Here is a 15,062-nt window from a genome sequence, read left to right on the forward strand (position 1 = left end):
CAGCTGTGTCTAGGGGGTTAAGTAGAATATTTCCTTTTTTGCATTAAAAATTATTACTGTGGTAAAATATACACAACACTCACCATTTTAATCATGTTTAAGCATGTTTAAGTACATTCATATCGTGCAGCCGTCACCATCATCCATTTCCAAACTTTTCACCTTCCCAAACTGGAACTCTGTACCCATTAAGCACTGTCTTCGTTCTTTCCTCTCGCTAACTCCTGCTAACCATTATTTTACTTTTGTGTCTGGAATTTGACTACTCTAGGTACCTCAGATAAGTGGAATCATACAGTATTTGTGACTGGTTTATATCACTTAGCGTAGCGTCCTCACAGTTCATCCACACTGTAGCAGGTGCCAGAATCTCCTTCCTGAGGCTGAAGAGTACTCCAGTGTATGGATGAACCACATGTTGTTTATCTGTCATCCATCGATGGACGCTTGTATTGTTTCCACTTTTTGGCTACTGTGAATCAAGCTGCTATGAACATGGGTGAACAAGTATCTGTCCAAGTCCCAGCTTTCAGTTCCCCTGGGCCTACACCCAGAAGTGGAATTACTGGATCATATGGTAACTGTTTAACTTTTTAAGGAACTGTCAGGCTGTTTTCCACAGCAGCTACAGGAGGCTCCAATATCCAACAGTACTTTTTGTTTAGAAAAAAAAAGTATAATGGAACTGTGGTAATACTGGGAAAATAACTTATACCATAGCCAGTTTGTTACTGAAAGATTACAGCTAGAAGCTTCAGCCTGAAATAGTTCTTGTTTTCTTCATCAGCACCACTTCTTCGTAAACTCCTACTTATCAAACACTGGCAGCTTGGGCTGCATCTCAGTCCAGGGATGGAAACGGCCTCTCCCACCTTCCAAGGAGGGGAGAGGGTGGGCGCATTCTGACTGTGGATAACTGTTTTCCTCACACCCCCTCGCCCACCCATTTTGGCTTTTTTAGCAAAAATGTATTGCCTGTTTATCTATTCCAGGATGCCCTTGCAGAGAAACTGCAAGGCCGTTGTGCACTCACAGGGCATCCCAGTCAGATACGTGAGTGGCTGTATGGACCCCCCCCCCGCCCCCGCACAATGGGAAACTCTTGCGTGAGCCGTTAGGAAAAGGTGGAGGGTGTGTGAGACACAAGGTCTGGGACAGGCGCCGTCTTGTAAAGGCTTTATTTCTTCTTCATCATCGTCTCATACAGACTCCGAGGCACCACCCTCTCTCTTTCCATTTGGTATCCTCAGGACTTTTTGTAGTGTTTTTCCTTAAACAAGGAAATTTGGAGTAAACACTGTATTGCCTGTTAATCTTTTAACAATAATTTTAAAATGCCATCGCTGTTGTATCAATGTGAGAAGACAACAACAGTACAGTACGAGGGGGTTCACACCGTATCACAGTGGGACAGAGGGCTCACACATAGGCGGGGCGAGACCACAGCAGCAGTATGTACATGCACCCCAGTGCTTCGAACCCAAAGACGTGCAGGTCGAGAAGAATATGTGGATTATACAGCAGGTCTGGGCAACCCAGGCCTCTCTACCTTTCCAGAATGCTGCCATCTATCCCCTCAAGGATATAGGAGATCTGCCTTGTCTACTGACTTTATGGTTTTTTCATTACAAAAAGTTCACTGAGTCATACAGTCTGAAGCATTTCAAAAATTCTTAAAAAACAAGAACACTGACAAAATAAAATTAACTTAAAACACTCTAATTCAACGTGGAAATATAAACCAAACCAAATGTTAACAGTGCAAATTTAACAGTGAGGCAGTCAGTATCGCGCGCGAGGGTGTTCAGAATCTCTTAAAAACTTTTTGTTTTTAAATTTATATCTTATTTACCTTTTTTTGTTTAATATACTTTCTGTAAAAAAGATGGAGACAAAAATAGTTTTCTTAGCTATGAAAAAAATTAAGTTCTTACAGGCACGTTTACTGTTTCATTCTAGAAACATCTCAGATTCACAGGTTGAACATTCAGCAGCTGTGTTATTTTTTTTTTAAAAAAAAAACATTCTTTGACCTTGGGAAAACCAGATCTCTCCTTTTGGGGCAGAGTTCGGTTGATGACGGTGTGGTTATGCAATTACAGTGAATTATTCCAGATAATCCATGCGAGCCTGCATCACAGGTGTGGCTTCTCCCCGGGGCGGCCCCTCGTCGCCGAGCTCCTCCAAGGAGGTGGGGTCTCCGGGTGATGGAGCTGGTGAGGCAGTGGGGGAATGTGGGGCCCAACGGGACGGAGGGCGACGGTTTGCTGGTCTCTCGGGCCTGGAGAAGCAGGGTTCTAGGGATGGAGCTAGTGCAGAACAAGGGAGTTCCTTCAAAGCCGAGGAAGAGAAAGACAGGGTTACTCAGATGGACAGGTCCTCTGGGAGGTGATTTCCCCCAAACAAACTTCTCAGTAGACTCGAGTGCAACAGACCAGGGTGTCTGCAACTTCTGAATGCTAAGTTATACATTGCTCACAGAGTATAAGGTAAGCAAAGAATTCAACACGAATGACCAGTGATGACAGTAATGGGAAGATTGCAAATTATGATGAAACGTGGCATGAGATGGGTGTGTATACGAGGCGCCTTCGGAATTGGGCTGCAGCGAATGGAAGGGGGGAGCCAGAGTCCTGAGTGGTCTGCCCAGTCCTAAGAGGCTGGTCATGAAGGGATCATAGACTCCATCTATGACTCCACCAGCAACTCTGCTACCGTTTATTCCAGGTTGACTGGCACTGGGTTAACCCCCACAACATGGAGATAATGCTGCAGGCAGAAACTTTAATTTTAGGTGGTTTTATCTTCCTGGCAGCAGCATTTAAAAAGTGGAGCCCGGGCTTCCCTGGTGGCGCAGTGGTTAAGATCGCCTGCCAATGCAGCAGACACGGGTTTGATCCCTGGTCCGGGAAGATCCCACATGCTGTGGAGCAACTGAGTCCGTGCACCACAACTCCTGAGCCTCCACTCTAGAGCCCGTGCTCCACAACAAGAGAAGCCGCGACAATGAGGAGCCCGCACACCACAACGAAGACCCAACACAGCTAAAAATAAACAAAAATTTATAAAATAAAGTTTTAAAAAGTGGAGCCCAAGTGTGCTTCTATGCTACGGGCTCCTGCACCTTCTGAGGACCAATAACCCCAGGACCAATCACCTACAGTACGTCCTCTCAAGGCTGCTGCTCCTTTTTTGATATTAGAGACTGTTGAGCTACTTGCCCTTACTCTGCACGCCAGGACAAAGGACACTAACTTGGGAGCTGTGGCCTGAGGAAACAGTGAGTTCTACCCACCCAGACACCCACACAACAAGAGGCTGAGGTGGGAAACCACTGTGATGAAGAACACAGAACAAGGACCCTCAGAGCCACTCAGGAAGTAAGTCGAAGGATGTAAAGAGATGTGATGAGCACAGCAGAACGGAATGAAGAGCATGTAGTCATCAGAGCGACAAAGAGACAGGGAGAAGATGGAGGGCAGGGCACCAGAGGGATGGGGGCATGGTTGCTGCCCAGGGGCAGCAGAAAAGGAGCGTTGACCCACACACAATGACTCTAACATCCCTAGACCTGCTGGTGGCACTTTATGTGACTACAGGGAGGCCTCATCAGCGAAGCACTTATACTAATGGAAACCATGACAACCAGAGATACCTCGCCTGTGAAAACACGTCAGCACTGAAACAGCCAAAATTAAAGGAAACGTCCTAACTTTAGCCCAGGGCACGAGGGACGGTGGCTCGAGATGTGTGGTTTGTGTTGCATATATAAGTGTTGGTTTGTAATATATGTTGTCTATCAGTGTGTGGAGGTTGCCGGCATAGGATTTTTGGACACCACTGCGGCCTGTTTCTACTAAGCTGATCTGAGTAACAAGGGTTTTCTGTTAATTTGTGCCACCTCGTCGCTAGCGTCTGTGTGCACAGAAGAGATGCTGTGTGACCATGAGTTCAAGGGAACAAAGGTCTCTTTAGTATTACACCAGCACATCTGAGCAAGCAGTGCTGTTTTTTCCCCCGAGAAGCCCCTGCCACAGGCTCTGGGGGCATCTCATCCTTGCAGCACCTCTTCTAGAAATGACCTCTGGAGCCATTCTTTGTCATTTTTCGTGGGGCATGTGCTTAGTCTTTGAGAGCCAGTTGTATTTAAGGCCAGTGGATAAGGGGGGGGTGGGTGACTAATATCCTTGATCAGAAACAAGGTTGGTATTTTCTCACAAGCCTTGATTCAGGCTCTGAAGGTGATTCTGCAGTTTTGGAGCAGGGACGATTGTGTTGTTTAGTCAATTAACACAAATTTATTGAGCACTTACTATGATCCCTATGGTGACCACTGGGAAGGACAAGATATGTATGTATTTATTCCCTCTGGTGTGGTTTTTGAAAAGAAAGCCTCATGCGTAATGGTCACACCTTATAGCACATGGCAATGCACAGCCACCGAAATGTCAGTGAGCAGGCAGGCCGACTAGGAACACGCTCGGCTCAGAGACCTGCAGGCTGGACAGTTCCCTCTCGGGGCAATGTCCTTTTATCCCTTCGGGAGCATACCGGCTGTAGACTGCACAGGAGAGGGGACATCTCAATAGGATCTCTACTGAGCAGTCAGTACCCCGGGGGGCAAGTGGTGCTGTCCAGGCCTGCCATCTGTCCCTGCAGGTGGACCCTGGGCCAGCCTGGAGCAGAGCTGCCCGGGATGGTGGGGCCTCATTCTGTGGGTCAGATGCCAGCCCTGAGCTACATGACAACCTCTCCAGACAGCGTGGAAAGAAGGAAGAAAGCACTTACGGCATGAGGCAGGCAGGGCTAGAGTCCCCAGGGGGCAGTTAGTAAGACAGTTTGGTTCTGGACAGAACAGACAGACAAGAGAAAAAGCAAGGAGGTTGGAAAGTACTTTTTAAAAAAGAACAACAGTAAAGGTTTAAAGTCAACAAGCCTGGTGGCAGCCATCTGGAGAAGCGAGGTCCTGCAGAAGCGGGCACACAGGCCGGTCCCCGCCTGGCCAGAGCAGGAGGGGTCCTCACGACAGAACAGCTACAGACCTCTCCCTTCCGCTGGCTATTCTTCTCTTCTTCCCGAGCTGCTCCTTGGCATTTAACATTTCCAACACCCTCCGACTGCTGTTTTTGAAAGAGCCCATTAAACAGCCAGATTGTTTTAGTCACAATGACCAAATGACTGCAGCTCAGACTAAAACTTTCCCTTTGAATTTTCCACTGAGACATTATTTCTCTCTCCACACCTGACCTGCTCACAGCTTTTCTCTGCATTGGTGCTATGTCTTCAAGAGAAACAGAGGAATAAGTAGCTCATGGGGTGAGAGTGAGGGGAGAAAGGGAGTTTCCTACTGTGCCTGTCCCTGGCTAGGGATGACTCTATCTCCTACTGTGCCTGTCCCTGGCTAGGGATGACTCTATCACCCACGTTTAGATGTCCCATTGAGCACGCCGGGAAAGATTCTCCCACACGGGCTCAGAGGAGGGTGGGAAATCTGAATTCATGCTGCTGATTTTGAAATGAAAAGAACTACCACAAATCTAGGGAGGGATGGGAAGGGATCTTGGGGTCTCCAATGGGCCTAATATAGTAAGTCAGTTCAGGTAAGGAATAATTCCACTGGAGTCTAGAGTAAAGGAAAAAGAGCCCATGACATTTAAACACTGCCCGTGAGAGCTTCATGCCAGTTCTGAACCCCTGACACCGTGCCTGGGCCCCCTTTAAATCAGCCATCACCTCTTTGGTAGTAAACACACCGAGTGAGAAGAAAATCTAAACAGACACTTCACAGAGGACCAAAGGGGGGCACAGCTTTATACGGATAAAGCCATTTTCACGCCTTGGTTTAATGACTGAATCACAGCACTATTTCCTTTCTAGTCTCATAGATTGCCTGCAGTATTCATTCGTGACTCAAAATGAATTTAGTGTCTAATATAAATGGACACCACAGACAAGCCAGTTAATGCTTGGGACAAAGCTCTCATTCCAAGAAGGTGTGGCACTCACCCAGCTAGACCCCTTGCAGCAGCAAACCACTTACCTGAGGGGCCCTGAGGGATGGGGTAACAGAAGCCCGCAGAAGACACCATTTGTTACCTGAGAACACAACCTCCTTCTCAGAGCACCTTTGGCAGGCGTAGGCCAGACTGTCAATATCATTAGGTTGAACCATAGGGTGTTGCCATTTCTGTAGGTCATTGGCAATTTCACATGGTTTAATCTATTTCAGATTTAAACTCTATATTTTGAGTTAAATGCCTCTTGTTGGGTTATACTGGGAAACTGAGCATTCCTTTCCCGCTGTGGGAAATGTGGGGCAGCAGGTGGATCAGGTGACACAGGAAATACACCTCCTCCTCTCCTCACCTGTGCAGCTGGGGCTGCAGAGCCTTGGGAGGAAGCGTGTATGTGTCTTTCTCTAACCTTTGCCATCTGCTCTCTGCCCAGCCTGGAGAATGCCTACCGGTGTCTGGATTCCACTGCTGTGGAGGTTTTGCATCTGGGTTCCTGGTGGGTCAGGCCTCACCCCCAGGTCTACACATAAGGGTGTCTGACCACATAAGGGTGTCTGACCCTGCCCAGCCTGGAGAATGCCTACCGGTGTCTGGATTCCACTGCTGTGGAGGTTTTGCATCTGGGTTCCTGGTGGGTCTACACTCACCCCCAGGTCTACACATAAGGGTGTCTGACCAAGGGCTGGGAAAGCTCCTCTGGCACTGCGTGAACGATAAGGCCAACATCACCACCGTTTTCACCCCCGGCATCGTCATCATCTGGCTTTGTTTTATTTTGCTCATCCTTGCCGTGGTCCAGTTATACCACATGTGGGTATGATCAGGGCAGAATTCAAGATCGACTGATTTGCAAATAACCTTAAGGGGGGAGGGATACAATAATAATCACATCATAATATGTGACAATATGGATAATAAGTTGTCATAGGTAACATAATAATAGGTGATGTTTAAAGGGATAAGGATAATCGCATTGTATGAAGGCAGGAGTCTGACCTTATCCATTGCTCTCACCAGGTTTTACTGCTAAGAGAACGCACGCACAGAGCGGGTAATGGGATTTGTGAGACGTGGACCCGCCGTCTGCACTGAAGCCAGCACTGGGATCCAGACACCCTTCCTGTAGGTCCTGACGAGAGGTGTTCTGTGTCCACCCTGTCAAAACCCTCTCTCCTCGTCACACACACAGCCTGATGTTGCCCACACGCTCCCAGGACACAAACTCATACAGAAGGAGGGGCAATATGACCCCAAGTGAAAAGCCCTCATAAACAGACAAGCATGGATCACTGAGGCCAGAGTGGAGGACCTGAGTCAGTCCCTGAGCTACTTAAGAAAACCATCTCATGGTCCGCAGAGGATCACTGATGGCAACAAAACCAAGTTCTCTTTCAAGCAGCAGCTCAGGGTTTGCGTTCCTGCTTGTTCCCTCCTCCCCTAAACCTCCTGAACTCATGTAATGAACTCATGTAACCTGGTACAGCCCCAGGGTCAGCTATGCTGACACTGAAAAGGATGAGCTGCAGGGGGAGGGGGTGGGATACGATACTCAGCCTCCTTTACCTCTATGGACCCTGGCTCGGCTCTGACTGTCATTTCTCCCACGGGGCCGTTGCTGCTGAGACTGGGGGTGCCGTGGGCGGCCTGCCTCTGCTCCTCCTTTAAGGCGTGTTCCAACAGCTTCCGGTGGAGGATCCGGGCGACGTTCTCGGTGAGCGTGTAGCCGGGGGGAGCGGACAGGTCCTGCCTCGTGGGCGTGCCCTCTCCCCCTTCCTCCCTGCACGTCTCGGAGCCACCCCCGACCGGGCTGGGCGACCGGCCTCGGGAACTGGGGCTCGTGTCCTGGCCCGGGCCCAGCTCTGGCGGGGGCTCTGCCGAACGAGACCGACTGGCGGCCCGCACCCCCTTCTGGAAGGGGTCCTGCACCATAGGGCTATGGTCGATGATGCTGAAGAGGCTGGAGAGGCCGTCATTGATGGCGGTGTGCACGGGGCTCTCCCGAGTGGTGGTAGAACGGGCCCAGGCTGACTCGCCGCAGCCCTTCGGGGCCAGCCCCGGGGAGGTCCTGCTGCTTGGCTGGTCCACTCTGGGGAGGGGCTTCCTCTGCAGCTTGGGAGACCCGTACTTGGGGGAGCAGCATGTGCGTTCAAACTTGGCCTGCACCTTCTCGATGGCGGGGGCCACCTGCCTGTTCCTGAGGCCGCGGGAGGGAGAGGACACGGGCGTGGTGCCACCCCCCGCCTTGGGCGTGAGACACTTGTGGGGGCTGCTGGTGACGGCGCTGCCCCGCAGGGCTTCGGTCTGCAGGCCGATGCTGATGGTCTGGACGGTCTGCGTCCCTGTCGTCCGGGACCCATTGGTCTGGCAGGCCGTGTCCTTGACCAGAGGCTCCCCGGGGCTGGAGCAGATGGCACTGACGGAGAAGGCCACCTCCTTCATGTCATCACTCAGGTTCTTGGACATCTCCAGGCTGTGCAGTGGGGAGGAGAAACCGAGGGTGCTGTCGAGGGGCCAGAGCCCACCCTCCATGTGGTCTCGGGGGTGCTTGGAGGGGGCACAGGGCCACCTAAGAATGTGTTCAGAACAGCCTCCCTTGGCGTCCCCTGGGCCCCCTCGGGCACTGCCCTCACCACCTGCCGCCACGGTGCCATCCAGTCTCCGGACGGCGGGCGGGCTGTGCAGCATCCTCACCCCGGCCTGCTCGGCGCAGACAAGGCTCCGCGGGAGCTGCTTCTGGCAGTGCTCCGGGCTGGTCACGGTGTCTGTGGTCAGGGTGATGCTCGTGGTGAGGTACCAGCAGGAGTCAGAGAAAGGGTCGGTGCTGGCCTCGGGCCTTGCCCGACCCGCCTCGGTCCTGTCTCCCCAGGGGTCTGGGGGCCTGTCGTCCCAGCTCTTGCTGTTGAACTCCTCGATGTACTTGAGGTCATCTGGGGAGAGGGGGGGGGTGACGTCCTCCTTGCTGCTGGTGGCGGGCAGGCCCTTCTCTGGCAGGAAGGGAGAGCCATCCATCAGGCGCTGGAACTCAGACATGGATGACACGGACACGGCCCTGGGGAAGGGGAGAGGAGAGGTGTCAGCTGCCACCGGCTAGGGAGCCACAGCCCTGGAACCCCCAACCCAGCACAGCCTGTGTCGTGCCCGCATACACAGTGCCTGTGTCTCCACCTGAAGGATCAGGCCACGTTCCAGCTGCCTGATGTTTTCCACTCTTGGGGCTGACCCTCTGGTGTCCAACAGGCTTTTATGGCTCTGGAATTGCTGCAGGATCCTTGTATTGGTCAGAATTACTACGGCCGACCCTCAAAACCGTGGGAGAGGTGGGGCTCCAGGGCAGTCAGAGCTAAGCTCTAAGCCTACTCTGCAGTATTCTAGTTCAGTGTATGGACGCTCCACAGGAAGAAGGGGAGCCTGGCTGTGGCCTGGCCTCTCCACGTACTTGATGGGCACCTTCAATGTCGAAGCTGTGGGAGCTTCCCGAGTTCCCGGCATTAGAGCAGGCACGCATCCCACAGACGTGAACGCACCACAGTCCCAATCCAAATGAGGAAATGGAGCGGCGGGGAGGGAGAGATGCCACCACAAAGCAACTGTGACCTGAAGTCTTCTCCGCCCATGGGCCTCATCCTCTGTTGGCTTAAAGCACTAACAAACAGTCTCCCAAGGCCAGTGGAGGGGAGGAGGGCAGTGGAAGGTGTGATCAGGCTGGCGAATGATTTCAACAGCATTTCAAACAGAAATCCCCTCTGGCCCTGCCCCATCCACAGGCTCAGTCCTCCCCTTCCCTCTCTACTCAGTTTAAACAAATTTGCTTATATGTGCCTTTTCAGACATGTCCCATCATACATATATGGGTTACTAGAATACATGATTACAAACACCAACTACTTTATATTTACAACACCATTTCAAACAGAAATCCCCTCTGGCCCTGCCCCATCCACAGGCTCAGTCCTCCCCTTCCCTCTCTACTCAGTTTAAACAAATTTGCTTATGTGCCTTTTCAGACATGTCCCATCATACATATATGGGTTACTAGAATACATGATTACAAACACCAACTATATTTACTTCAAGGATTACCGCCAGGAAATACTGTAATAAATTCTAGGAGAGCTTTTAAATGGTCAGTCTGTAAAGTGTCTCATATCAAGAGGGAGTTTTTTCAGACTTTAAATTAGAAGAAAGGGTTTCCATGGACTTTTCAAAAACCATTTAACACAATCATCTCCTTATATACACAACTCTAACCACACAGCTCTTACTGTGACAGTAATACACACATGAACGCAGCACAGCACTGGCCTTTTTGTTGCTAATAATTTAAAATACCGTATTTATGAAATTAATAATATAGCAACTACTTATCCAGACGTTTTACTCTAAGTTATTTTTGAAGAGTGTCACAGTACACACTGCAGTGAAAAGACAGAATTTTAAGACCAGGAGGTTTTTTTTTATTTTTCGTTGCATTGGGTCTCTGTTGCTGCGTGCAGGCTTTCTCTAGTTGCAGCGAGCAGGGGCTTCTCATTGCAGCAGCTCCTCTTGTTGCAGAGCACGGGCTTCAGTAGTTGTGGCTCAAGGGCTCTAGAGCACAGACTCAGTAGTTGTTGTGCACAGGCTTAGTTGCTCCACGGCACGTGGGATCTTCCCGGACCAGGGCTCAAATCCGTGTCCCCTGCATTGGCAGGCAGATTCCTAACCACTGTGCCACCAGCGAAGCCGAAGACCAGGAGGTTTTTACTGCAGTAGTCTACTATCATTTCATCAATCAAACTTACCTTTGAAGATTTCCCTTGTGATTTTCTTCTTCCTATAAAGAAGAAGTAAGTTTATCTGAATTGGTTAACATTGGCTGCCTGGGGGCCTTCAGGGTGCTAAGTGATTTATTTTTCTCTTAGGACAGTACCATTTAAGACATACATGGGAGCCAAGTTTGGGCCAAGAGTCCCTCTGCCTCTCAGCCCTTTGAAGTACAATAATGACACCAGAATCCAGGGGTTAGAGCCTCCGAGTCCAGGGAGGGCCCACGTGAGTGAGAAAAATTGGCTATAAACATCGTCACCAAGTGGCTCTCCTGTGCTCCTCAGAGGGCATCACTAAGCACGGTGAGCTTCAAAGCTGTCTCGTTAATGACTGTGTGTGTGTGTGTGTGTGTCTGAGTGAGAGAGAGCGCAAACGCACGCAAGAGAGGAGGGGGAGAACAGGGAGAAGGAGATGGAGAAGAAGGAAGGGAAAACAAGGGTGAGAGCAAGTTAGGGGAGAGACGTCTCTTGGCCTCAGCCTGTCTATAGAAGTCGGTGTGAGAGGTATAGACTACTACATATAAAATAAGCTACAAGGATGTATTGTACAGCACAGGGAATATTGCCAATATTTTATAATAACTAAAGGGAGCATAACCTTTAAAAATTGTGAATCACTGTTGTACACCTGCAACTTACATTGCACACCAACTGTACTGCAATAAAAAATGCAGAAAAGAAGTCGGTGTGATGTCCTTAGAGGGCTCTTTTAAATATCGCCCTTGGGAATCAGGGAAGGTACAGTGACCTCTGCTAAAGAAGAGAACATGCACACGTGGTCCTCCTGAGGACACCCCCGTGCGGACCAATCCCGAGGGAGCGAGGCCCAGTGAGCCTTCAAGGTATTGCGACTGAGTCCTGGCACAGCAAATCACCTGAGCATCCCCCAGGGAGCCCTCCCGTGGGATCTGGCCACTGCTTTGAGATGGCATAGGAGACGATGCCACTAGATCCCCGGCGTGGCATGCTGGCGTTGTCACCTCTGCTGGGTACAGGTGCTGAGGAGACGGCACTTGACCTCGCCGACCTGTGACTGAGGGTGATTCCCCCACTTCAACATCCCTGCCTGACGGGCACCCCGTCTGCTGAGCGTGTCAAATGACAGGTGCAACCACTGCGAGATTGGCTACAGGTATGATTCCTAAAGTCAATCTTTAAAACCCAGTTTTTAAAGTCATAACCAGAAAAACCCAGTGCTGTGCTGTGGAGATTTCTGCACAGAGCTAAGCTCTTCTATTTGCTGATCCTAAGTTACATAGGTTTCTAGTGTTGGATTTTTTTCCCTTTGCACAAATAAGGTATTTATTGTATGTCATTGGTTAGTGACATTTGTTACTTTCTTTAAAGCAAATTTTTTTTTCTGTTATTAATGTTTTCTGGAATCAGAAGGCTGTACTATGATTTTTTAAAAAGTTGCAGCTCTACACTTCCCAGGATGATCTATTGGGTTTGCCAGAAAGTTCGTTTGGTTAATGAATACGTCGTCAAATAAAGTTCTTGCTGAAAATGAAAAATGTCTTTTACTTTTACTTAAAACTGAATGAACTTTTTGGTCAACCCAGTATTTCCTCTTGTGTTTCACCGGACACTCCCGTTCCTGAGACTCCCATTCACACAGGACACAAGCCCTGAATTTCTGAACCTGAGACAAGCAGCTAAGTGAAGCAGGGAGCCTGGGGTCAGGACCACCAAGCAAAGCTCCTGCATCATGAAGGGTTCGTTTTTACTGACCCCAGAGGCCGTGATATGCAAAACCAGGGGCCTGCCAGCCACTCGGCCAGCTTCCCAAGTCCCTGCCCTCGGTCCTGCCGCAGGTAACTAGACCCCAAACCCAGGCTGACCTCGGGGAAGCAGTTCCTGAACTCCCTCTCGGGCTTGCGGTCTGGAGGCTCCTCTGGCTCGTCGTCCAAGGATAGGGCGTCCAAGGATAGGGCGTCCAGGTAGAGGTTCTCCCGGGCCGAGCACCTGTCCGATTCCTTCAGCTTGGACAGCGGCTGGTCCTCGAACGTGCTGGAGTCGGTGTCCATGCAGGGCCACATCCCCGTGGGGTGGGGTGCCCAGGGTCTCCCCGTGTGGGCACAGGGGCGGACATCGCCTTCCTTTTGATCACAGAGGAAACTGCCACCTCTCTGGGGACTGTTTTCTTTCTGCAACTTGAGGGTTTTAAAATGAAAACAATTAGCGTCATTTTTCTGTCTTTTGCTCCCTAAGGTCATGGTTTCTCCACAATTTGGAATTAACACATATGGTCTATCTGAAAGACGGTGAGAAGTCTACGTTCTTAAAGTTCTGACCTTAATTTCAAACATAACACATCACAAAATGCTTTTTGAAAAGAAAAATCACAATTTTATATGGACTAGAAAAATCTGCATTAACCACACGCAAGCCAGCTCCTTCTGATGAGAATGTTATTATATATAACTTTGAGTACTGTGCTCACAGGAAATTATACATGTATTTTTTTAATCTAACATTACCAAATGACACATTTAGAACTCCCTTTTTGTAATTACCTTCAGAACGTAAGGCACACTCAGTGGAAAGCCATCAGTGATAGCAGACTTCTGAGGGTGAATTTGATTTTCCTAACTAGCAGGGTTTCTAAATAACAACAGAGCATGATCTCCAAATTATCTGAAATGGGTCCTACATAAATCCCGAGTGATCACCTGGGTTATAACCATTGGGTGTCGAAAACATCTTACACTTTGCTTGAGAGGATTAAAATTTAGCTACAGAGGTGATTAAAGATGTGGTATGACTAGAAAAAGAAACAAAGACATGAGCCACACGGTTTGGAGTCATACTTTTCTCTGACTTGTTAAATGCAAGCGGCAGCAGTGGGGAAACCTCAGGAGACCTGGAACCACTGTGTGTGGCTGGTCGTCTCAGCTCAGTGTCCCCACCTGTAAGAGGGGTGCCCCTCTCTCTGGGGCTGTGGGAGGGCTGCGGGCCAGGCCCAGCGTAAAGCTCGCTGTTCGTCAGCAGGACCACCACCGACCCCCGTTGAGGCCTGCGTGATTCCTCGGGCCTGGCTGCACTGATAAACACCTCATGTCCTCACAACATGGGGGCCCTTCAGGAGGAGCCGCGTGGAACCACAGGGACGGGCAGGGACACGCGTGCCTGCGGTGCTCTCTCCTAGGAGGAGCCCTGAGGAGCTGCCCTGGACCCTCCCGGGCTCCCCTCCAAAACAGGCAGAAAGCACCTTTGACAGCTCGGCTCATGCACTCCACCGCCCTGGCTGCTCTTTGGACTTGAACTCAAGGGTGAGGGCGGCAGAAGTGGTGCTGAGACGGTGGCCAGAGGCTCTGACCCTCCCTTGGAAGCGCATTCATTTACCCTTTAACAAAGCATCTTTCACAAACTACACCTCCTGTCCTAACTCAAGCCTTCATCAGCAAGCTGGATAAGTGTGGCCTATGTGTCGTAGGGAACAAAGCCATGAGGAGTCATGGGGACTTTTACTCATTTCTAGTAATTTCTGAGGTGGTGGAACCAGTCTCAGTATTATTGTCATTTTAGGAGAAAGATGGAGATTCAAGCAGCTGGAGCTTAAATGTTAAAGAGTTTGAGGCAGAATCCCAGTTGAATTAGGGAACAAGCAAGTCACTGGGGGTTTCAGCTCAGCCCCCTCTGCTCTCTACCCCCTCCCCGGTGACACAGCTCTCAAAGATGCTAAATGCTTTCTTTTTTAAAAAAATGAAAAGGAAAGTTTTTTATTATGTTCATCTAATGCATGTCAGTGTGATTTAGTTTCAACATATGATCATCTCCAAGCTATTTCGGGCACAGAATTAAAATGCAAGAATCACATTTGAAGCTGTAAATGTGCACGGAGGGTGTGTGTGAAGAGGGGGGAGAATGACTACAGGGGAGAGCTATGATCCAGCACGTTCTCAGTCAGCAAAGTGGGGTTTCAAAAATAAACCTGGGCAGCCAGGAGCAATGTGCACTAAAGCTGTGTTAGTTAGGTTCCCTAAAAATGAGCTGGAGTGGTTTCAGCTGGAGGTGTCTGCTGCCAAGATACCTCTGCATTGCTGTCAGAGGATAAAGGGTCCCTAAAAGGATAGGGTTTCCTAGGAGAGTCATTTCAAACCAGGCATCGGCACCTACTGTACTTAGAGTCTTGCAGTAGAACAACTTATAAAGCAAACACCAAATTTACAAGATTTGCAGGCAACAATAAACCCTTCAGAATGTCACTTTACCTGAATTGGTCACAAGAAAAAAGGTTACTTTG

At 49.7% G+C, this 15,062-nt stretch overlaps 1 protein-coding gene across 3 annotated transcripts in view; it reads right to left on the reverse strand.

Annotated features, from left to right (window-relative positions):
• Positions 1–112: 112 nt before the first annotated feature.
• Positions 113–15,062, reverse strand: part of MTCL1 (microtubule crosslinking factor 1) — a 128,414-nt gene continuing 113,464 nt past the window's right edge. For 2 of the 3 annotated variants that reach the window (XM_055080304.1, XM_028480043.2), the window contains 4 exons: positions 12,658–12,969; positions 10,793–10,824; positions 7,578–9,063; positions 113–2,331 (listed from right to left, as the gene is read on the reverse strand). In XM_055080304.1, coding sequence (XP_054936279.1) covers positions 2,107–2,331; positions 7,578–9,063; positions 10,793–10,824; positions 12,658–12,969 — 2,055 coding nt within the window. In that variant the 3' untranslated portion in view covers positions 113–2,106. The remainder of the gene's footprint in view (positions 2,332–7,577; positions 9,064–10,792; positions 10,825–12,657; positions 12,970–15,062) is intronic. The other variant, XM_055080305.1, reaches the window with a different exon arrangement.

The sequence above is a fragment of the Physeter macrocephalus genome, chromosome 19 (assembly GCF_002837175.3).
Source record: "Physeter macrocephalus isolate SW-GA chromosome 19, ASM283717v5, whole genome shotgun sequence".
Taxonomy (NCBI): domain Eukaryota; kingdom Metazoa; phylum Chordata; class Mammalia; order Artiodactyla; family Physeteridae; genus Physeter; species Physeter macrocephalus.